Genomic DNA, 25,335 nt, shown 5'->3' on the forward strand with positions numbered 1-25,335 from the left:
TGGTCCTACTTGATCACCACTTTACGGAACCTTTGTGCTTATCTTTTTCCAACTTTCCAAGAAAGATACACATTCTCTTAACATTTTTTCTTGAGCCTGTTGCCATTTGTTTTTATCCTTTCGAGTCACCAAGACCAAAAGTTCAGCCACAAAGATGAATAATCCCTTGACCTCTGTGTCCAGCGCTCGCCCATTCTGGCCTTGTTCTGTGCAGTTTCCCATCTTGAGTCTGTTCACGTGTGTTCTCAGATGTGCTTTGTACTGAAGGGGACTCAACCCTACCTCTCTAACATGTTGTATAAAGCATCTGTCCAGCTTTCAGTGGTTTGCTGTGAAAGGTATGGTTTGACTCCAACATTTCAATAAGTTTAAATAGAACGACACACTGTGAAACTCTTAAAATGGAGTATTAGATTCCCTCTGTGTGTCACAGAAGCAATATGCCCTGATACCAACAGGGCATCATCTTATATTTATTTTGAAAACTAGCTTAGGGCTGGAAAGAAATTCAGAGAGCAGACGCAAGTCAAGAGAAACGTTGACTAGGTAGGTCACTTCCCGTAGGGAAAGTAGAATCCTATCAGAGTAACGTGGCTCTGTTCAGCATTTATTGAGAGCCTGTGGTGTGCTGAAGACCGTGCTGGGGTTGGAGGACCCAGAGATAGAAAGACGTATCCGCTGAGGCAGCTAGCTCCATGGTGGTGAGTGTGGACTCTGGAACAGGTGGGATCGAGTTCAAGTCTCTTCTCCATTACTGTTAATGGGCCAATATGTAAACTTGAAAGCTTGACTTCTTCTCATGTTTGAAATGGGGATAAAGAACACGTACCCTGAATGTGTGTCCAAGTCCATAAAGAGATAATGCCTCCTCTTAATCTGCTTGGGCTGCCATAACAAAATACCATAGACATAAACAGCAGAAATTTATTTTCTCACTGTTCTGGAAACTGCAAAGTCCAAGGTCAGTATCTGGCAGGGTTCATTTTCTGGTGCAGACTCTTCCTAGCTTATAGAAGGCCACATGCTCACTTGTGTGGCCTGTTCTCCGTGTCCTCATGGAGAACAAGAGCAAGCTCTTTTGTGTCTCCTCTTGTGGGACACTCACCCCATCAGGAAGACCCTTGTGACCTCATCAAACCCTACTCAACCGCCAAAGGCCCATCCCCAAGTACCATCACATGGTGGGGGGCGGTTAGGGCTTTACCACATGAATTTGTTGGGGGTGTTGTGGGGGTGGACGAGGGACACAAATGTTCAGTCTGTGCCTATAACTTGTTCAGCCAGTTCTTGGAGTTAGAGAACTGCTTTGGTTGCTTTACTCATTAATGCTTCCTTCCTTCTTCAACGTCTGCTTTCAGATGCCTTCAGATGGAGCACTGTTGTGAAGGCTAGAAATACACTGAAAAGTTTTAACCTGCTTTTAAATCTGCTCCATGTAGCGACTGCTCTTATCAGAGGCTTCAGGATAAATTTAATTAGCATACACTTTCCTTTTCCTGGCTTCTAATACCCCAAATACTGTCTTGAGCTCAGTATCGATTCCCACTTTCCAGTAATGTGATTGTGGTCTCCATGGGAAAGCTCTGGAATCTTGTTTCTCTAAGTGGGTATTGAATTTGATTTGGAAATAGGTGTGCCCTGATGTGTTCATCAATTTCATGATCCTGTAAATGTGATCTAAAATTTTATAACAGAAAAGCATTACATACTTCACATACTTGACTTCTAAAATTCCAATACTTCATTAAACTACTTCAACAGTGTGTATTCTCTGTTAAATAGGAAATCTTCACTGTGTCCCTTTGTTTAAGTTAAGTTAAAAGATACGCTTCTCTCTCATGAGCTGGTTGTCCAACCATAGTTGTTGTATGAGTGGAGAGAGTGGTGAGGGGGAAAGCGAGGGCAAGACAAAGAAGAAAGGAGTCATTTGCCAAAGGTTGCCAAGTTGAAGATGATTTCTCTGATGAAAACAGAGCTTCACACCTACCCCAGAGTGATTGATTTGCACTTTCACATGTCACTGAAAATACCGTGTGTTTTAATTCCAACAGAAAACCAAACCCTTGATGACAGAATTCTCAGTGAAGTCTACCATTATTTCTCGTTACGCCTTCACTACTGTGTCCTGTAGAATGCTGAATAGAGCTTCCGAGGACCAGGAAATTGAATTTCAGTTGCAGATTCCAGCCGCAGCTTTCATCACCAACTTCACTATGTAAGTGACACTCTGGTCAGAGACCCTGGAATAGAGATGTCAGTGTGGGGTAGCCAGGGTGAGCCTGAGAGGACGTGAGCTCCACAGCCTTAGGGTGTGAGAATTTCTCCCAGCAGATGGCATGGGGCTCAGAAGGTTGACTCCCTCCTTCCCTCTCTCCTTCCTTCTCTACCTACCTTCTTCCCTTTCTCTCTCCCTTTTATCCCTTCTTCCTCCTTCCTTCCTTTCCACAGTCTCTTCTTTGGTTCTGTTCCTGTGTTCCCGTCTTCCATTCCTCTTCTTTTCCTCTGTCTTTCTCTTCTTCCATCCAACAAATGAGTGCCCACTCTGAGCCAGGAGCTCTTCAAAGTGATCGGTATATTTCTATGAAAAAGACAGTGTTGCTCGGCTACAGAAATTGCAGTGGGGAAAAATAATAAGTAAGTAAACAAATCAATAGATGAGATAATTTCAGACTGTAGCAAGTGCTTAAAGATGGCAAGTAGCACCGAGAGGAGCTTGTCTAGACAGGGAGAAATCAGGGAGGTAGCTCAGAAGGGGCAGTGTTTAAGTTGAGGTCTGAATGATGAGATAGCATGATCCATATGATATTCAAAATAAACTATTTCTCCTTTTCTTCTGAACTAGGAGGTAAAGACATGCAAAGTAGGGTGGATTTGGGGGTTTCATTTTGGGTCTGGGCAAGATTCAAGCTGGTGAATCTTCATGGAAATTCGAACAGATCTGATGTCCTCCTGGAGAATCCCGGAGGCACCACGGGTCAAGCCTGACTATTTGGACCTATTTTAAAATTGCCCTAGAATGAAATGAATAATTCAAGGGTAATGCCGTGGTCTGGAATGCATCCTTTCTGGACATCCAAGAGTCACATAAAAATATTTTCTAGGGTTGTCATGGTTATGAGATCCACGTTTGAATTGGTCTTGGAACTGCAAGTTGGTAACATAGCTGTCTCTTGTGTTTCAGGCTCATAGGAGACAAGGTGTATCAGGGAGAAATTACAGGGAGAGAAAAGAAAAATGGTGATAAGGTGAAAGAGAAAAGGAATAAAACATCAGAAGATAATGGGTAAGTGCCATTGAGTTAAGGAATTAAAATCCACTTGAGCAAAGGGCCTCATTTCATACTCCTTTGCCAACTTTTTTTTTCTTTTCTTCCCTTCCTTCAAGGATTTATCTGCTTTTTATTATTACCGTAGAGTCGGTAATTAAATATATACAGTTAACAATATAGAAGGAAAAGGTTTATAGTAAAAGGAACATTTTATCACTCTGAATCCCCAGATCTCACTTCCTAGAAACATCCACTTCTAATATTTCTGTAATTTCTTTTTGTAGCGACTTCCCTAACTCTAAAGCTTATGGTAGTCTCATTTTTTAAAAAAAATTTCTTGATAAACATCAGACATTATCTGTTGATTTTCTGCCAGGAAGGAAGAGGATTTAGCATACGTAGGACACTCCCACCTTCCCTCTGCGTTCCACATTTTCACATTCTTTTCTCTTCTTTCGTCAGTGTAAGCCGTGTTACACATCTTAGACTAGACCTATCTTAAATTTCCACTCCTTCACTGAAAACCTATGTTTCCTTTTCCATTTCTGGTACCCATCTTTTTCTACATGATCATTTACTTTTGCACTGTCAAAATTACCAACATTTAAATTTTGATCTCTAATGGTGTATATTTTCTTTGTTTTGTCTATAACTTCAATCTAAACATTGAAAACCAAGGACTAGTATTTGAGTTTTAATGATTACATGAAAGTCATTAACTGCAGAGCCACTTGGTATACTAAGATTCTATTTCCCTCTCTGTCAGCCCATTTGAAGTAAAGTGATCTGTTTCCTTTGAAGAAAAACAATCCTGTTATCCAGATAAGTTGGTGTGAACATGTGAACCTGTTTTTGTTCGTTAATAAAAGGATGTAGTTTTGAGAAAGTTTGTTCTTTAAAATCATAGACTGTCAGAAACTTTGCTTTTGGAAATCTTATTAGCAAGAATGGAATATCTCACTCTTGCCTAGAAGATGTGAGTCATGGGTTTACTTTGATACAAAAAGCAGCCAAGGTCCACAGCTTCAGATAAGACATCGTTGGCCACAAAAGTCCACATTTATCTTAACTTTGTAGTTCCTAAGGACAGAACCTTGACTTTGCTTCTCAGTCCAGGGTGATACTAACCACTTTACACACAGCCCTGCTTTGTTTCAAGCCTCCAATCATTGCTTCATTTAACTTTATCTGCACTCCATTTTTCTCCCAATCCTATATACCTTTGTTTGGCCAGATTCTCTCTCCATGATGCCTTTGGTGTGTAATTTCCCTTACTGCAGCAGTTTATTGAAACCTAGCTTTGTTGGATGGCAGGTGGGTCCCAAGTGGTCTTTATCAGATGAGTCTTATGAGGATTATGTTTCATTACAATTCATAAGTCATTCATAATTATGCCACAGTTTAGTTCAGTTGGATCACAACATATGCATTTGTTTTTCCTGGACTTTTTAGTTATCTTTCTTTCTTTTAATGAGGCAAAACTTAATTTGTCAGGGCACCTGGGTGGCTCAGTGGGTTAAGTCTCTGCCTTCAGCTCAGGTTATGATCCCAGGGTCCTGGTATTGAGCCCTGCATCAGGCTCTCTGCTCAGTGGGGAGCCTGCTTCCTCCTCTCTCTCTGCCTGCCTCTCTGCCTACTTGTGATCTCTGTCTGTCAAATAAATAAATAAAATCTTTAAAAAAAAACTTAATTTGTCACTATTAACATCTAGCAAAACACATAACTCTTTTGAAATGGTGACTAAATGAACTACTATGACAGTTCTATAAGCAGTGACATCCATGTTATTGCCAACAACAGTTGGAAGGCATCATGGATCGGGAGGCGCATCCTGATTTCGGAGCTGTCAGTTATGGAAGAATGGTGTCTCCAGGTCCATGGAATACTGTCATTACTTTGCAGCCTTGTCATCAATGTTTACCCTGGGATTTCTTTTCATTTTCTTCTGGGTTGCTTTTATTATTCCTTATATTCCATATCTTCCTCTTTCTTTTTTCACTTTAACTTTGCTGGAGTATATTCTGAAGTAACTTCCCCAGAATGGATGTATCAGAGGCAAACTTTCTGAGACCCTGATTAATATTTTGACAGCATATGGAGTTTAAGATTGAGAATAATTTTTCATCTCAACTTTGAAGACATTGCCCCTAGTGTCATAACATCCAGTGTTGCTAATGGTACATCTAATGTTGTCTAATACCACTCTTTTTCTGTGTGTCCTCTACCTGATGTTTTGAGAGTTTACAATAATGGGTTCAAGTGTCAGTCTTTCTTCAGTCATTCTTCTCAGCTCTCAGTGAAGCTTTTCCATCTTAATAGTTGTGTCTCTTTTTAGCACTGGGAAGGAGTAGTGTAGGAAGCCTGTCATTTTAGTCACTCATTCATATATGGACTTGGATGTCTCCTTCCTGTGTTGGTGCCCTTCCCACTCACATCTTATGCTGAGCCCGAGCTTTCCATCTCTCTGATGTTCTGTAGATGGTTTGTATCTTGATCCATAGTCTGAGCTGTAGAGTTCTTGCTCTATTCCCCATCTTCCAAAAATGTTTTGAAGTGCTGTACGCACTGATGGTTGCCCCTACCACTCATTGTCTGGGTTTAATCCTTTACTATCCCTTTCCTTTTACGGTCAGTCTGCCATCTTGAATCAGAGAACCTTCATTCCAAACACTGAAAACGTTTGGAATGGCTTATATTTGTATATGCTTTGCAATCCTTTATTCTTTATTCTTATCCCTAGCCACACCCACCAAACTTTACTACCTATAAAAACTTACGATTTTAGCTATTTTAAAATGACATCAGATTTCAGGCTCATTTGGCCATTCATGTAAAAAGAATAATGCAATTCATATCTTGACCCCAAAACTCTCTTTTCCAGCAGTTCACCTATTTCCGTATTCCCTTTTCCCCTTGGGTCCCTCAAGCCTGACTAAAGGAGAGGTAGGAAAGAACAGTTGAATTCTGTACTCTTCAGTATTCCTTGAAACTTTGTAACCTTCCTTTAGTGCAGGCCTTTGGTTCTCTTCCCAACACTAGTTTTTCTTCTAAGGACCCTCTTGAGAGAGTGGCCAGGATCCTGAGGGGATTTGAGGGAACCTGGCTTTCTCTGACCGACCCTGTGTTCCCTTTTATTTTCCTTATAGGGAGAAGGGAACTGATATGTTCAGAGCCTCTGTCGTGATTCCCAGCAAAGACAAAGCGGCCTTCCTCCTCAGTTACGAAGAGCTCTTGCAGCGGCGGCTGGGGAAGTACGAGCACGTCATCAGCGTGCGTCCCCAGCAGCTGGTGGGGAGGCTGATGGTGGAAGTGAACATTCTGGAGAGGTCCGGCATCGAGTCACTGGAGGTGCTTCCCTTACAGCACAGCAGGCAGAAGGGCAGCGGGAGAGGGGAAGGTGAGTGCAATTGCCGGATCTCCTGTGCTGACTCAGAGCGGGGCGTTGGCTTTAGAGGAATCTATAAAACACATGGCACCCCTGCAACAAAGCCTCTGAGAATTTGCGAGAATCTGAAAGATAGCAACACAACAAAGGCAATGCCTTTATAAGCTGGTTCCATCTGGAGAATTTAAAGGTGTTTAAATCATCTGACAAGAGTAATCTCTTTTCTGAGCATCTAATCCAGGTGAGGCATCTAAAATATTGGGAATGTTATAACGCAGCCCAGTTTGATAACATTTGTACTAGCAAAAACTCTGTCATCCTAAATATGCAGGGAAACAAGCATGGTTAGTGAAATATGGTTATGGAAACCATGCAACATGTGATGGGGGGGAAAGAGACACACTTGTACACACTCTGTAATGTTAAACATGTTAAGTTTATTAAATGTGAAGTTGACAAATGTCTAGAAAGTTCTATAAAATAATCCTTTTATACTAGGGAGTGAGGGATTACATGGTTATTTTTCCAAGAATCCATTTTTAAAACACTAACATATACATTTCAATGATGTATGAGACTCAGTCTAAAATTAAATAGTGAACACTGTGTACTCTACATTTGATTGAGTGCAGGAACGTTTTGGTTCATTACCAGGACCACCATTTAGGTTCTTCTCAAATTCCGATTTTTAAAATTGTACTCCATTTGTTGAAATGATAATGATGAATTCTGTACAATGTAATCTTAATTACTATGTTAATTTCAACTGATGGTTTATATGAAATGTTCATGGTGTTGGGCCTTATGCTCAGTACACCAGTCAGGCTTCATGTCAAATCCAATAACGAGACTGATGTGTCGGAAAGTTGCACCAGGATTAGAATCTCTCGATTACGGGTATCTGTGACATGGAGGTCTGGGAACGGCTGAGCAGTAAGAGAATAGGCAGAATCTGAACTCAGCCCCCGTGGCCACTAGGAGAAAGAAAGCTGCTTGGCCAAGAATATTTAGGAATGAGATGAGGGGAGAGTAGGAGCATGACTTGAAGGGGGAGGGGGAGAATGTTGTTATTTAACATAATGTGAAAATAGTCAAGACCCAGGGCTGGTGTGCGGGAGAATGAACCGTGCAGAAGATGCACTTTACTCTTGCCTGCACGAAGTTCCCTTCGTGACTGTTCATGGGACAACGAGTTTTGTCTCAGAGACTGGAGAGTGTCCTGGTGCTGTGGGGGACTCGGGTCTTTTGTTTTGTGTCCATTCCCAAGTCTGAGTGGGATACTCTTAATCTAGATTACCTTAAAAAATTAAAAATATTGTCGATCTCTGGCTTTGAGAAACGGTGTGAAATATAATACACCATTCTTATGTCCTCGAGGCCACCATGTGTGTGGTTAATGGACTTTAGTTCAGCTGTTAACTAGAACCCTGACAAAAATTATCTAGGTCTTGGAAGACTCTGTTTGCCCTGTAAAGCAGGGACAGTAACTCTTTCACAAGGTTATTGGGAAGTGTGTGTGCATGTAAAGTGCCTGGCCCAGAGTAAGGACTTAATAACGAAGTATTATTATTATTATTATTACCAGTATCACCTTATATTGACTTTTTCTGTGCAAATTTTATCACCCCTATTAGAGCATAACGGTTGGGAAAGCAGTTCTGTGTCCGGTTACTTTGTTTCCTTACAGTATTTAGCACAATGCCTTTCAAACAGTAGATAGCTAATTACATGCTTGCAAATTAGGAAAGAAAAAGAAATATACACCCAAACTAATAATGAAGGATGTTTTAAAATTCCATTTCTTCCTAATCATAATCTATAGGGAAATTCTCCTATGATCAGCCATGTGAAAGAGGGATGTTTTTAGGAGGAAGAAGATTCTCTGTGAGTTCCCGGGATCTCTGAGAGGGCAGGGTTGCTGTGGCCCACGTGTCTGGAACAGGGCCCAGGGCTCAGCCACGTGTGGAGGACTCAGCGGTGGGAGACTACTCAGGTGGTCCTGCTGTAGTAATGAAATGTGTGTGCTTTGCCTCATTTTCAGAAACACTGCAACTTTTCAGGGATGTGTATGAGTTGTGGTGTATGTGCATGTGTTATATTTGGAGGCCCTGTGAATTAGCGCTTGTTAGCCGAGAAGTTGCTTACTGTTTATATCCTGGGCCTCTGAGAATCTCAGAGGAATTTTTCCAGACCATTGATCTCTTGGGAATCTGTTTATTTTTAAGAAAGTTGTTTTCCTAGCTTTTTGTACCAAAGCGGATATACTGCCTTCCAAAGCATGGAGATCTCACAAGTATGTATCCAAGCCAGGTGCAGCGGACCGGTTCCCTGTTGGCTGCTCCTTCCTGTCCTTCAGCACTCAGCTGTTAACTGTCCCTGCAAAATGGCAGCCCCAGCACAGAGAGGCACAGGTTGTTGTGATTTCTGTCTGGACAGTATTGCGTGCTACCAAAAGAAATCCAGGGTAGAGATCAAATTAGAATTGGGCTTGCACCAGAACATGAGCTGTAATTGTGTGAATGTGGACCCATGCCAGTACATTCCTCTCCTAGATCTGGCTACCACTGAGCGATCAGACTTCTGGAATTTCTCAAAGCAAATCTCTGACCACTGGACCCGTTGCATCCTTAGGGATGCACTTCTGGATTAGGATTACTGTGTGCTTGGTACTGGACTCAGTATTTGCTGTATTATATCTCATTCATTCTTTATAGCAGCCCTCTTGGGTTGTACTTTTTATCCCCATTTTATTTGTGAACAAGCTAAGGTTTACAGAGTTTAAGTACAAGAACAAGGACTCATATTTAATTATTGTTAGAAACAGAATCTGAGCATAAAGCTGTCTGACTCCAAATTCATGCCCTCACCCACTGAACTGAGTACATAGAAGATTATAAAATCCCGAGGGTGTGAGATCTCATTCTACATCTCTCCCTAGTTGTGTAAGAATGAAAAGAAATGCTCAAAGCAATAGAATGTGCCTTTAACAGTTGAGTTATCTGCTATATCAGGATCGGGGCCAGAGCCATCGCGCTGTAAATTCATGAGCTCCTACTCAGTGTACAAGCTACTTCTGTGAGATGTAATTTGGAAGCCAAAGCTTTATACTTACTGTATTATTAAAACATTTAACCCATGTACATGGTTCAAAATCTAAAAACCTATAAATTGGTGTCTAGTGAAACACAAGACTTCCTCTCTCATGCCTGCCCACTCTCAGTTCCTCTCCTTCCTAAAATATTCTGGTGATTTGTGAGCTCAGTGGGACAGAGTCTCTGAAACCAAGACTTTCCTGGAACATCATGGGATGTGTGGGCTTCTGAAGGTGTGTGCCAAGATAGCTATTCCATGCATGCGGCTGGTTCAAGGCTGGTTGTTTCACATTCTGTGTCAAAATCTTGAACTTCTTGTTGTTCCAGGGCACCTAAATCACTACGCTCTCCATGATTCCAAATTGTTTTTGGCAGAAAATTTTTATTTATGATAAGATACCTGACAGCTGAGAGTAAAATCAAATGAGATAAAGAAATAAGGTGCCTTGCCTGTTTTTTTCCCTTTTGCTTTACATCAATGACACTCAAACCTGGTTATAACCTTTAGTCACCTGGAGCGGTTTAAAAAAAGATACAGATGCCTGAGTCCCACCTCAAACACATGAATGGGAATTTCTTAAGGTGAAGCCTAGGAAGCTCTATTTTGGGGTGTGATACTCTTACGAATTTATACGAGAAACCAAAAAATACATGAGTGCTTCTGACATGTTCATGTAGTTGTAAAACTAAAGAATAAAGCTGCATATTTTTCTACCACTAAATAGGTATGGTTCTGTGGCTTTCATAATTTCCCCTTTATATTCCTCAGTTTTTAAAACAGTTTTATTGAGGTTTAGTTTACACAGGATAAAATTTATTCGTTTTAAGTGTATAATTCGTTGATTTTTAGTCAATTTGCAGAGTTGTGCAACCATCACCACAATCCAGTTTTAGAACATTTCTATCACCCCAAAGATCCTTGTATCTCTGCAGTCACTCCCTGTTCCCACCCCAGCCCCAGGCAGCGACTAATCCCTGTGCTGTGTCTCTTCAGAGAGCTGTATTTTTTAAAGCACCCCAGGTGAAAAGAACCCTTACTTTGAACTTACTAGCAGACTTTAGGGGCATTAATAACCATGTCAAGATCTGAACCTACAGAATACTTTCGATCCTTGTTAAATGTGTATCGTTCTTCTTTTCCACCTACATGTTTTTACTATTGGATACAGGCCAACAAAGAATTACTCACACAGTTGGTGGAAAATAACCTCTTCCCATATGCAGCTTCTTCTGTTCATCAACAGAGATGGAATGTGAAATGGAAAAGTGCCAAGAGGCCATCCCAGTGGGGTTGGTGCAGTCTTTCCAGTATAGTCTTGAGCTCCTTAAATAAGGTATCCCATCTTCTCTTGGAAAAGATAAATACAATCATTCAGGACATTTTTGGGGTCAGAAGAGCTTCTCTCTTTACCTTGATTCCCACCATGGCTTTCTGGTCCTCTCCTGCTCTTCCCCACTTTTCCCCAGACCACAGTGAGAGCAGAGGCTCCTACCTTTCGGAGCCTGGCTTACTGTCCACCTTCATGTGTGGACATGCCAGCTGCACACAGCTCCTTTGGCTCAGAGGGTGCTGATCATGAGTGCATGTTACGATCAGCCAGGAGCTTTTGGAGATCTATTAGCTATGCCAGTTAAATTAGAGTCCCCAGGGATGGAAACCAGAGGATTGTCTTCTTGTTTTCAAGTGTTACTTGACTCCATTCCTACCTCTTCGTTCCCTAAAACTCTAGTCCTGGGCTGCTCACTCTGTTTCCAGGTTTCCCAGCTGGAGTTCCTAAATGATCTCAACTCCTCATCTTTGTCAAAACCAATGGACTCATGTGAAATCACCCTAATCTGACATTAAAAGGAAATTTTAGTTTCAGGGGCTAGGAGACTATCATAACTGTCTTTATTTTCTCCCAGTATCTGGTTCATCTTTGAGGGGGTCCCATACTAAAGAACACAGAAGACAGCTAAAGAGAATCACTTTGTGCTCTTAAAATACATTCTAAAAAGACAACCTTCAGAATGGGGAAAATATTTGCAAACCCTATGTCAAAGCATCGGGTGTCCAGAATATATAAACAATTCTTACAACTCAACCAAGAAAAGATAAACAGTCCAATTAAGACATGGGCAAAGGACTTGAAAAAAATAAAAGAATGCAACTAGGTTTTCAACACTTCCCTGGTTTAAGTTGGTTAATTTTGCCAGATCTTGGGTACAGCTCTTATTTTGTTGTGAAGGGGGGATTAAGAGGCAGAATTTGTTTCCAGAAGACTGGTTACAAATACATAGATCTCCTTTTCCTGAGTTACCAGATAAAATATAGGATGCTCAGTTAAGCTTGAATTTCAGATAGACCGTTATATCCTGTGCAATCTCTGGGACGTATTTACACTAAAAAAATCTTTTGTTGTTTATCTGAAATTCAGATTTAACTGGGCATCCTGTGTTTTTATTTGCTGAATCTGGCACCTCTGCTCTGTTGAAGGACTGCGTTGTGACTGATGGTTCACCCCTGGTCCCAGCTCCCTGCTGCTCTGTATTCTTCCCCCTGATCCAGTCTCCACTCTGTAGTTGGAAGGGAATGGCCCCATTTGGCCTCTGTGCATTTGCCAGGAAATAATAATCTGGTTGTTATGTGAGGGTTTCCAGCATTGTTCAGTGCAGAAATTATTCAGGTATGAATCATTTGGCTCCATAGTTGGTTTTGTTTTGTTTTGTTTTGAATGCTGATATGAGAACCATGTTGTTCATTCTGACGTGGGTTGTAGTTCAGTCGGGGCCAGCTGTGAGCAGGATGGCTCCAAGAGACCCAGAAGGGTGGGCTTCTCTCTTGAACTTGACGTTGGTGAGCAACCTAGTCTTCTTGGGGAGACTGCACTCTATCTCTTCCCTTTCCCTGTTGCCTGTTTGGTGTATAAGGTGGATTTTTGTCAGGCATGTGGCACTGTCCACCATAGCTGTGGCTGAAGCCAGAGATGTGCCCATGGCATGTGACGTGGGTTACTGAGAGCACCTGCCATGGCCACCAAAACACTTTCAAGATGGATTCTCTTGAAAGGCTCCCCCCTGCATCTGCCCAACTATGGGCCAATGTGTTGAGACATCTCCATGCTAACCGTTCAACAAGCTTGTCTTGAGTTCTCTCCACATTCCTGGCAGCTGTGCTAGATGCCTGGAACCTAAAGGTGTCCAAGACATTGTCACTGCCATTGGAGAACTTCTAGTCAGCAATTCTTAAGAATTAAAAAAGTCTTTAATTGTGGTAAAAAACACATAATGTTAACTTAATAGTGCTGAGTTTATTTACACTGTTGGGCAACCAATCTCCAGAACTTTTTCAACTTTCTAAACTGAGAATCTGTTATTCATTCAACAACAGCTCCCTGTTACCGTTCACCCCCACCCCACCCCACCCCTCAGCCCCTCACAACTACCAATTCCCTTTCTGTCTCGGTGAGTTTGACTACTCTAGGTTCCTCATGTTCCACAGTATTTGCTTTGTGTGACTGGCTTATTTCACTTAGTGTAATGCCCCCCAGGGTCAGCCATATTGTGGCTGAATTTCCTTCTTTTCCATGGCTGAAAAATAGTCCGTTGTATGCATAGACCACATTCGTTGAAGGACACTTGGGTGTCTTCCGCTCTTTGCTACTGTGATTAGTGCTGCTTATAATAAACATGGTGTACATGATCTTCGAGATCCTGCTTTCAATTTTATTGGGCATATACCCCAAAGTGGAATTACTGGATCATCTGGTAGTTCTGTTTTTAATCTGTGGAGGAACCTCCATACTGTCTTCCGTAGTGCTGTGCCATTTTACAATCCCACTCACAGGGCTTAAGAGCTCCAGTTTTCCCACATCCTCTCCAACACTAGTTATTTTCTATCTTATTGATCGTAGTCATCCTGGTGGGTATGTAGAGTTGGCAGTTTTGAATGATAAAAGAAAACCCTTTGTGAAGATTTTCCCAGTGACTGAGCCATGTTCCAACTTCATGCAGGTGGGCAGTGTAGAGGCATATAACAGAAATCTCTCGATCTTAGACTCCTCTGCTGCTCTGGCACCATTTTTGGTAGGTTTCCCTTTGGTTCAGTCTCAGATACTTAAAGAGCTAGTATTTTAAGGTTTTCTGTGGACTCAAAACGATACGAGGAAGGGATATAGCACATGCTTTTAGGGCGTAACTGTGTGTAGAATGTGTGAGAGTTGACTTGGTTCATGTGTAGTTTCTCTGGAACGTCAGTCACACGGAAAACTGAGGCTCAGGAAGGTAGTATTTAGGAAGAAAGAGCAGTGAGTAACTAGTGAAGAAGGCAAACTTTCTAAGAAATTTGGACAAGTACTACTTTATAAAGTGACAGAGTTGAATCAGAACCCTTTCAGCTGTCAATCTGCATTAGTATTCTCTGCTAAGTTGTTGCCATCCTATCTATATGATGCTCTTTTCCAAAAAGATTTCAAGCACCTATTATCAATCTAGGGGACAAAACACCTTTCCCATAAGAAAAGGATACTCCAGGGCTTATGAAGGTATTTAACAGAATTCCTTCTCATCTTTATTGCCCAACTTTACCACGTTTTCCCCTGAGACCTCGCCAGTTATACATTTTTTATTGACGTGTGATTCATGCACAGCATTATCTTAGTTTCAGTTGTACAGAGTGATGATTCTATATTTATATAGGCTGCACAACGATCACCGTACTAAATCTAGTTAACATTCATCACCACACAGTTATGGAGGTTTTTTTTTTGTTGTGATGAGAACTTTTAAGATTTATTCTCTCTCTCTCTCTCTCTTTAAAGATTTTATTTATTTATTTGAGAGAAAGAGAGAGCACACAAGCAGGGGGAGCAGCAGAATTTTGTCTGTATTGCTCCCGTCAAAGGGTAGTTGCCCCATTATTCACAATACTTTTGACTGTCCCATATTGAAGAAATCTCCCTACTGGGGTCCAGGCGAGCAGGTTATGTAAACAAACGTGGACAGTTTAGACCCTTTTCCAAGGGAAATGAGAGGGCAGAGTTTGTTTGGAAACCCTTTTGTAAAAGCACCAGGTGTTGGCCTCCTTCCTCTGACAGTCAGCAAACCTAGGGTCCACAGGAAGGAGACAGGAAGGAGTTGGTTGACCCCAAAGGGCATAGCTTCCAGATGATGCCTTTGACTGTGGTTCTTTGCTTCTAAATCTTTTCACCTTTAGACACGTTACATAGCAATTGACTTCCTTTTGCCCCATGTAGTTGTCTAGGAGAAGAATGTTTATTTGTGAATAACATCCATGTTCTGGGACAAAACTAAGGACCTACGTGTTCTCTAAAATATATGAAGGGCTTTGTCATTACGAGAAGAATCAGTGGGAGGAATATTTAATAGCATTTGTGTGCGTGCTTCGTAACCTTATGTAGGCTCCTTGGAGAGTCTAGGGAAAGCTATGGGCCCTCTGCCCAGGAAAAATACACACATGTATACTTTTATGCAAAATTCTGTATATAATTTCAGGGGCCTCTTGGAAAGCTACCAACTCCATGATACTTTTTAAAGATTGTTCTTGCTATAAATATTCTTGAACTTCCTGTTATGAATGTTTATTATGATTTATCTTTTTTCCTCCAAATAATGATTATTTTGTTTTCACTAAGCTCTCAGTTGTATGGAGAAAACTGTTACGGCAAAAATGTAAACTGTATGTTATCAGAGAGTATTTTTTTACCTCATGAGTTGCGCTTCACCCAAGACAAAGAGAATAAGAAGCTCCTTCAGAAGGAACAGAGGCGGGGGCTCATAAGTCTTGAGCACTTTCCACGTGCCCGCACCATGTTCAATACCTTATGTACGTGATCTCACTACGCTCAGACAGTGATTCTCTGTCTGACGTGGATTTACTCCAGTCGAATGGATATAGAACTGAGGCTTAGAGATACTAAGTTGGTCATTTTGAGTCTGCCAAATCTTAGAGCCCACTTTCTTTGGTATTATGCACCTTCTAAAATAACTCCTATCTTCTTGTTCAAAAATACTAGACTCTAGACAGAAAGAGCGTATCCGGAGGATGCTGGTGACCTGAGGAGCAGGGAAGAGTGGGTGGAGAAGGAGAGGTTAGCGAACCTTCCCAGGGACGCGCTTGAGGCCCTGATGGACCACAGAAGGTTATCTTGAACATGAGCCTGGATGTTTGCATCAAAACGGGGAAATAACATGAGATTCGCGCCTCCAATTCAGAGCAATCACGGCACTGCACTCCTTTCCCTAACCAAGCGGGCATGGACGAGAGCAAGCCAAGAGCAGGAAGAGACATGTGTGCTCTCATTAGAAAAGTAGGTCAGAGTCTCACTCTTGGTCTGCTCCCAGCCTCTTCACTTGCCCTCTTCATTATGTTTAGAACACATGCTGTGAGAGTGGAGGGCCTGCGAATCAAGTTCATTGTGCTCATGAGCTGTTTTGTGGCTGTCAGCTGTATGAGCCACGATTCACATAAGGAAAAAGTAAACAGTATTATTCTGGTTTGGGATGTTGGTCAGCAACTCTGGGGCAGCCTAGATTAACCTCGTGGATGAAAAGATTTTTTTCCTTCTCTAGTAAAAAGAGGATTTTATTTTCTAGAGTTATTTCTCTGGAATTTTTCCCAGCAAACTTTTTTTTTTTTTTTTTTTTTTTTTTTTTTTTGTGATAGTCAGTGGAAAATTCATTGGGTCACATTGACAGTCTGATACTTAATGGGTGGAAGTCAGGCTTCTTGCTGTTTAACCAAAGTGGGAATCAACCCACTCTTTGGGCATAGAAAATAAGCCCATTTAGAGGAATCTCATGAATTTTCATCATGAACTAGCAAACATCAGAGGTCAACAGGAAACCAAAATAATAATACACTATCTTTCTCATGGCTTATATCAAAGAGCCCAGTCAAATGAATTATGAAGAGAGAAATTATACTTTTTAATCCTCAGTGCTTTCACTCAACCATGAATGGTATTAATTCAGGGGAGTCGTAAAGAGCATTTCAATGAGAGAGATCTGGAACAAGGAAGAATAGGTACATGCTGATAGTGTGAAGAGGGTCAATCTAATGTAGACTTTGAAAGTTGGAGATAACCTAGTGATATGGAAGGCTTATTAAAATATAGCTTTCTGGGTCCCCCCTTCCAGAGTTTGTGAGTGGGCCCAAGAATTTGTGTTTCTAGCAAGTTCACAGATGCTGCTGCTGCATGTGCCCACAGGACATCTGGGACACAGGTCCCAGACCATGGCATGAGGGGTGCTCTGCTCCACCCCCACAGGGATCGAAGCATCCAGGGTTTGCTTGAACACTTCCAGTGAAATGGGTTGTGACTGCCACCTGTGCCCACAGCACATCTTCCCTAGAGCTTACTGAGGCTGAACAAAGAGTGCTTCCCAGTAACCTTACCCTGGTCCTAATTCTGCCAGCTGGAATTACTCTGAATACACCTAATCCCCATGTAAATGCCCACACTAAGAGACGTATCCTAAGGAAAAGAAAAGATAGACTCTCTCTGGCAAGTAATGTCCGTTACATGCTAGGGGATGCCTGCTTGTTCTGTTCTCCATCCAGATCCCAGCAAGTTTAGATTTTTTAAAAATTGGGGTACATGTGAATAAAGTGTATATATCTCATTTTTACAGCTTGATGAATTTTCACCTGTGTGTACACCCAGACAACTACTTCCAGGCCAAGATAAGGAGTATTTTCACAAACCCAAAGAACTCCCATACTCTTTCCCAGTAGGTACTCACCCCCCTAGCAGTGGCTACCATTCTTCACCATTTTTCTGCGTGGACCAGTCGTGCTTGCTGCTGAGCTGTATATAAATGGAAGCATAGAGTATTCTCTTCTGTATCTATGTGCCCGCTCAAAATGACTGTGAGACGCTGTCTAAATAGCAGGAATTCTTTCCTTTTCACTGGACGTAGTATCCCAATTTCGATCTGTTGTATTGTCTTATATTTAATTCCCTGGCCCGTTTACTATTTTGTATATTTTTAAGGTTTATAGTAACATCCGCTGGCATGAATCAGAATGGCTTAAGTACAGTCGTTCCCCCTTACCTATATGGTCTCATGTCCCTCAGTCACTGTTATCCCTGGTCACCCACAGTCCTGGAAGCAGATGTTGCCCGCTCTGGAGGCAGTTGTAGCTTCGCGCTATGTCACAGCGCCTACCTCCCTTAACTCCCTTCATCCAGCACGTAGCCATTTTATCCTCTCACGTCATCCCAAGAAGGGTGAGGACGGCATAGGAAGATGGTTTGAGAGAGAGACCACATTCATGTGACTCCTATTGTAGTATGTTCTGATCATTGTATTTTATTATTAGTATTTTTAATCACTTACTGTGTCTAACTTATATTTAAGCTTTGAATACACGTGAATGTATTAAAAAATGCATAGTGTATCTAGGGATAAGGTTGGGGATAAAGGTGTGGGGATAAGGAGGGACTTTGGTCCATGACATCACTTGATCTTTTCAATAGCATGAGTTTGGTAGACCGTTAGCCCATTTTGCAGATGAGATAACCAAAGCTTGATAACTTGCCCAAAGTCTCACAGGTAATGAGTGGTTGAGACAGTATTGAACTTAGGTCCTTCTGTTCATTCATGATTCCAAGTTCTCAGCCATGTTTACCAGTAATCACCAAGGAGAGGCTGACCCTGAAGAGCATACATGGTCCTTCTATTTCAAAGACTTTTCCATTTTTAGCCTTTCACGCTTCCTCTCTGTAGTGGTTCTTTGGTGCAGTCGACCATGCTGGTGAGCTGGAGGGCGCCATTTGTCACCGTGCCATTGAGATTTTCCAGCTCCTTCTTCAGATGGGCAGATCTGTTGGAAACATGTTATCTTTCATACAACTGTCTTCAGTAAAAATAAGATTTCCTAATTGCTGGCTTTCTCTTCACTCCTGAAACCTCTGCCCTCCATGGGTGAAAATAATAGAATCAGCTCTGCCCTGTGGTTCCTGTTAAGGTTACACCTAAATTGTCTTTGAAAAATAATTGTCTGTTCTGTTGAAGGAAATGTTTAAACTTCCTCTGATTTTAATGTCTAATAAACCCTTAGCAAGATAAAGTTTATTCTTACATACAAATTACCACAGGGAAATTATGCCTTGTTTCCTATTTTATTTTGCTAATTAGGTATGGAAGATTGTTGGTCAGCTCACTCTTTGTATGGTGTCAACTTGAAGAGATTTAAAAAAATGATCAGATGCTTTGCAGCAGTTTTAAGCCTGGCTTTGATTCAGTATCTGGATAAAGTTTCCACATATACTGATATTTATGTATCCTCCATTCTATTTTTATATTCTTCTTGGTGCATGCAGAGCTAAAAAATTTGAATTTCTGTTGTTGAGTATGTAGACATGGTAGTGTTTGGATTTGTAAAGGTGGGTAGTCTGTGAGGTAATTGTGTATCTTAACAGGAAATGAAGGTCAGGAGTAAAACATGGGCTATGCTGCACTGAATCTTTCATCCCACTAGTTTTTCTTAAATCATATAAAATCCACTTATGGATTTATCTTTCTGCAATTCTAATTTGCATTTGAGGGAGGATTTATGCTGGGAGAAACTTTGGGAGCAGTTTATTTGTTTGTTTGTTTAAAGAGCCATAACCTTTCTGGACAAACAGGCTGCTAGGGCAACCAAATGCTTGGTGGTGGGAGGTGTTTCTTCTGGAAGATTTCCACAGGAAAGGGGTGACAAGAATTAGACACCACACTTTCGCAACGCTAATGAATTAGTAGATCCAGACAAACATCATCGGTGTCTGGTAAAACAATGAAGTGAGAGATCGATGAGGAGCTTTATAACAGGTGATTGGATTGACAACATGGGAGCCCGCCATCTTTTTTTTACTACAGCTGAAACAGACAAGTAGACACTGTGTGCTTCTGACGTAGAAAAGTGGTAAGCAGTCAGCATCATTCATCACCTGTGAAGTGTTCTTGTCAGTGGTATGGACCTGTGTCTAAGCAAGCGTCTAACTTTCCTCCCAGAACACAGGGAAGTAGAGAAGATGGAGATGTGTTTCCCAACATCAACTGCACATTTGACTCACATGGGGGATTTTTAAAGCTTTGATACTCAGGCTCTCCCCCAGACCAATTAAATGAGCTCTTGCTTGGATATCGCTATTTTTTTCTAGTTCCCCCAGATGTTACAGTTTGAGCCAAGGATGGAAACCAGGGGAATTGAGGAGCAAGTTAAAAGATAAGACAAAACAGTCACAAAATGCAGCATGTAAGAAATTCCATAGGACAAATAACCAGAGTTTTACAACATGTTTATGTAACATTAGAAGAAACACCTGTAGATTAAAAGAGATTTAAGAAACATAAACCTGATGTGCTGTGTGGTCTTTTTTGATCTGGATTTGAAGGAATCCGTCATATTGAGACACATTCTAAAGAATCGGGGGAAATTCAGTGCAGACTGAGTATGTTTGGGGATAAGATGGCACCGAGCCTTGGTTTTGTAACTTGTGATGATGGTTTTGTGCTTATGTGGAAAAACGTTCTTATAGTTGGAGATACCTACTGAAGTATCTATGGATGAAATACGAGATCTGGGATTTGCTCTCAAACACTCTAGCAAGATACCGTGAGGGGATTCATAAAAACAGATACAGAAGGTTGTAAGAGATTGATAATCGTTCAGTTGAGTGAGATGTACATGGGGGTTCATTTTACTATTCTCTCTACTTTTGTGTGTTTAAAAAAGTTACATGAAAGGTGAAAAAGAAGGTATAAAGGTGAAATCTGTAACATCTCTTGCGCTGGGATGTACTATCAGTGTGAAGTCTGTGAAGTTCATATGCGTATAAACCTGCAATAAAGTCAAATCTAGCCCCGTGTCCATGCAAAACATCTCTGCTTCTTTTCCAGAAAATATCGATATGAATTCTGTTTATATCTTGCTTGCAGATGATTCTGGGCCACCTCCTTCTACTGTTATCAACCAAAATGACACTTTTGCCAAAGTGACTTTTAAGCCTAGTGTGGTCCAGCAAGCCCGGATTGCTCAGAATGGTGTTTTGGGAGATTTCATCATTAGATACGATGTCAACAGGGAGCAGAGCATTGGGGACATTCAGGTAATGGGCTTGTTGTTGGCACTTTGTGTCAGTTGCTTGATACTTTTAGTTAGACTCAGAATGAGGGATTCTAGTTCTTATCTGAGGGAGGGAGAACATTCTGGTTCCTAGAAATTTATTTTAACTTAAAATATGTCTCCAAGGGGACTAGGGTGTTCCCTTCCTATTTTCTGCTTCAGTAATCTGGAGAGCAAATGAAATCTGTAATGTAATTTTCCCTGCGGTGTTTTAGATGAAGTTAGAGTTTTAGTTCATCTTCAATTTTAATTAAGAGAGCTTGGTCCACGGCTCATTTCCCTTTAGGTTTTATTGCTCCAGAGACAGGGTGGGAATATTAAAATGCATTAGCATGCACCCAGAATGTAGACGGCTTTGACATCTCAACTTGTTAAAACCACATATTGAAGGAAGCAGGAATTCCAAGTGACAAGGGCCATAGCGGATGGATAATTAAAATCGAATTAGTCAGCATAGGCGATAAATTTTAAAGGGATGATTTTATCTTTATGAAGTCCGTTTCATGTGCTTCGTGCTCTGAATTGTGGAAGTTGTACAGACTGTCCATCTTGGGTAGTTTTTCTGCCTATTCCAGGCACTACCGTTTTTACTTTCTCTTCCCTCCACCAGGTTCTAAATGGCTACTTTGTGCACTACTTTGCCCCCAAAGACCTACCCCCTTTGCCCAAGAATGTGGTATTTGTGCTCGACAGCAGTGCCTCTATGGTAGGAACCAAGCTCCGGCAGGTGAGTGAAGGCCAACTGCCAATTTTGTTCTTTCTCACTTTTGTCTGGAACCATGATGCACTGTGGGAATAAAACTCAGTTGATGCCAAACGTCCGCTTTACCACCCAGCTGTTCTGCTTACAGAGAACCTTCCAGAGCGGATAATCCAGTTCAGCCATTGACATAAGCTATCATTTCAGGATGGTGGTTTTACAAGAGCAGGGGCTAGTGCTATAGGAGCACTTGGAAATAAAGGGGGCTGGCAGAGTAGATAATGTGAGGCAGGAATTCACTGAGAGGAGCAGTCAGCAGCACTACTGTTGATGGAACAATTCTGTTCTGTAATGATGACCTTTCAGAGCAATGCAACAGAGTCATTGGCAGCCCTGTTGGTCTACCCTTAGGACAGAGAACTTCTATCTCAATAATTCAGGATATTCTTGCTGCATTTAGGATAAATGTTAAAATTCTAGGGATAGGAGGAACATTAGGGGACATATAGTCTATGCTGAAATATTGAACTATACTGAAAATACAAGTATTAAAAATTTTTAAAGATTTTATTTATATATTAGAGAGAGAGTGAGAGAGCATGAGAGAGAGAGAGAGAGAGACCACAGAGGTAAGAGGTAAGAGGAAGAGGGAGAAGCAAAATTGCCGCTGAACAGAGTCCAACGTGGGACACAATCCCAGGACCCCAAGATCATGACCTGAGCTGAAGGCAGATGCTTAACTGACTGAGCCACCCAGGTGCCCCTATTAAAAATTTTTTAGCAAGCCACTGGAATGAGTGATTCCTTATCTTACTCTGGTATCATAAATATCACAACGTTGCTTTTTTAATATAGTTTCACCTCACATAACAGAAAACAGAAAAAGCTACTGACTGCCAGACCAAATTATAACTCTGTATTCATCAAACACTTAGTTCTCTTGCTTTTTCTTCTTAATTATCTATTTTTATCAATTAATAATAAGTATGTGGTTTAATAATACCCCATACCTCAAAAGAACCCTCTACCCTATCTCTTTCTACCCCTAGATCACATTCCACATGTTTTAAACCTGATCATAGCTGATAAACTATTGTAAATATTTTCTCAGCTACTACTTTGTCAGTAGCTTTGGTCATTTGTATTTAAAAAATCATGTAGAATCTGTTGATTTTTTTCTTCATGGCATCTTATTTTCCTCTACCCCAAAATAGTAAAAAATATATTCTGTGCAAAAATAGGATTTAACTATTTTCTTTCAGAAGATTGCCACATATATTTTCTGACTTGTATTGGGGCAAGATATCTTCGCCCTGTCGGTCAATTCCATGTAGCTCTTCCACAGCATGTCCTTGTACAGAATTCTTCCTGCTGACTTCTCCACTTTAATTCCTTTCCTTTCCTCTTGCATCTCGGACCTTCCATCTGGGATTACTTTTCTTTTGCCTAAAGAATACTCATTGGTATCTTCTTAGATGTGGATCTGCTAGTAAAGAATTCTCTTAGTTTCTGTTTGTCTAAAGATGCTTTATTTCTTTCTCATTCTTACAGGATATTTTTACTGGGAATAGAATTTTGCATTGATAGTGTTTTTTCTTTCCTTTGAAGATAGATCCCATTGTCTCCAGGCTTCCATTGTTGCCGTTGATAAGTCAGTAATTATATTAACTGTTGTTCCTCTAAAGGTAATCTTTTATTGTTGACTGCTTTTAAGATTTTTTTCTTATCTTAAGTTTTCTGTAGTTTTAATATGATGGTCTCAGATGTGGATGTCTTATTTTTTTTTTCTGCCTGAGGTTCCTAGGACTTCATGAATTTATGGATTCATGGGAAAATCCTTAGCCATTATTTCTGAAATCATTTTGGCTCACTTTTCCTTCTGAGATTCCAGTGTTAGAAAACTTCCTCTGTATCCTGTTTCCCTTGGTCTCTTCTATTAATTCCAGATTTTGCCTTTCCATACTTCATTCCAAACCTATCTTACAGTTCACAAATTATCTTTTCAGATATGTTCAGTCTGCTCTCAAACTCATCCATTGAGTTCTTCCAGTTATTGCATTTTTAAGTTCTAAAATTTCCATTTTGTTCTTTTCAAATCTGCTCTGTCACTTTTTAGAAGCTTCAGTTACAACACAGTTTGTAATACACTTTTTATTTTCTCAAGCATCATAAACATAGTTATTTTAAAGTGGGTATTAAAGAGGGCATGTATTGCACAGAGCACTGGATGTGGTGCATAAACAATGAATCTTGGGACACTGAAAAAATAAAATAAAATTTAAAAATAAAAGGATTATTTTAAAATTTAAATAAATAAAATATGTATCTGATCTTTCCAAACTTGAGCCTTTGGATCTGTTTTTATTGTTTTTTCTTCTCTCCTTGTGTGACTGGTCATTTTTGATTGCATGATGAACTTTATATTCAAACATTTGTTTGTAGAAATAATTGAAGACCTATGGTGATGATCTTTTCTGCTAAAGAAAGTTTGGGTGTTTCTGTCAGGTACCTGGGAGATTACAATCTGGGATCATTTTTTAAAAGATTTATTTACTTATTTTAAGAGAGAGCGTGTGCAAGTGGGGAGGGGGGCAGAGGGAAAAAGAATCCTGATGCAGACTCATCGCTAAGTGCAGAGCCTGATGCAAGGCTTGATCCAGTGACCCTGAGATTACTGCCTGAGCTGAAATCAAGAATCAGCCATTTAACCTACTGAGCCACCCAGGTGCCTAATCAAGGATCATTTTAGTCCATTTTCAGGGCTTGAGATTTTTCTGGGAAGCCCAGATGGCTCAAAGCTGGACTGTAGTCCTTTCAAGACTGGTTTATTTCTGTAGAGCACAAGATGTAGAGGTTCACCAGAGCACCCTCCTTGGTGGGCTCCGGACTTCGACTTTTGACCCCCTCAGCTACTCAAGTGATGTGCAGCTTCTCAGATGCTTCCTTGGCCTTGATAAACATCTTTGATAAAAGTGATCCCAACGTTGAGCCTGCCTCTTTAAATTTTCATCTTTTCCTGGATATTTTTTCGCACTATTTTGATGCTCTCAAGATTTAAGAAAAATATACATTTTGTATGTTGCTTTTTAAGTTATTCACAGTGGGGGGCGCCTGGGTGGCTCAGTGGGTTAAAGCCTCTGCCTTCGGCTCAGGTCATGATCCCAGGGTCCTGGGATCAAGCCCCCACATCGGGTTCTCTGCTCAGCAAGGAGCCTCTCTCTCTGCCTGCCTCTCTGACTACTTGTGATCTCTGTCTGTCAAATAAATAAATAAAATCTTTAAAAAAATGCTATTTATATCTTCATATTGTCAAACTTCAAATAATGTAAATTCCTTATAATGACAACTTCTGTAGTATGCATTTGTAGAATTCAACAAAATTATAATATTTAAATTATTTCCCAGTAAACATTAAGAAACACCCAAAAGTGTAAAATGCATGGTCCATTCTGCACCTTCATACAAAGATCATTAAATAACCCAAAGGCTGCCGCAGCTCGTGACTCGTATCTTCAGCCGCCTGAGTCACATCAGGCCTTAACTTCAAACCCAATCCGCTCTAGGGCCCAGGATCTCCTACTTCCGGGGGAAGAAGCATCAGAATCTTCTTACTAAACCCCTGCATTTCGGGAGGGATTTCCACGCACGGTGCAAGAGCAGTGTAGCGAAAGACGTCACCCCGGTTGCTCTTGTCCCCTCCTCCCTCATTCCTGGTATGAAAATGCCATTACTGGGCATTGGAAGTCTGGCTTGCACTCTGCCGGCTTCTGAGCGACA

General features: G+C 40.9%; 1 protein-coding gene across 1 annotated transcript in view; it reads left to right on the forward strand.

Annotated features, from left to right (window-relative positions):
* Window positions 1–25,335, forward strand: part of ITIH5 (inter-alpha-trypsin inhibitor heavy chain 5) — a 69,892-nt gene that overhangs the window by 19,426 nt on the left and 25,131 nt on the right. The window contains exons 3-7 of the mRNA XM_032881632.1: window positions 2,052–2,215; window positions 3,182–3,283; window positions 6,415–6,665; window positions 20,672–20,841; window positions 21,469–21,585. Of these exons, the coding sequence (XP_032737523.1) occupies window positions 2,052–2,215; window positions 3,182–3,283; window positions 6,415–6,665; window positions 20,672–20,841; window positions 21,469–21,585 (804 nt within the window). The remainder of the gene's footprint in view (window positions 1–2,051; window positions 2,216–3,181; window positions 3,284–6,414; window positions 6,666–20,671; window positions 20,842–21,468; window positions 21,586–25,335) is intronic.

Source organism: Lontra canadensis, unplaced genomic scaffold, assembly GCF_010015895.1.
Source record: "Lontra canadensis isolate GAN:19392208 unplaced genomic scaffold, GSC_riverotter_1.0 scaffold76, whole genome shotgun sequence".
Taxonomy (NCBI): Eukaryota; Metazoa; Chordata; class Mammalia; order Carnivora; family Mustelidae; genus Lontra; species Lontra canadensis.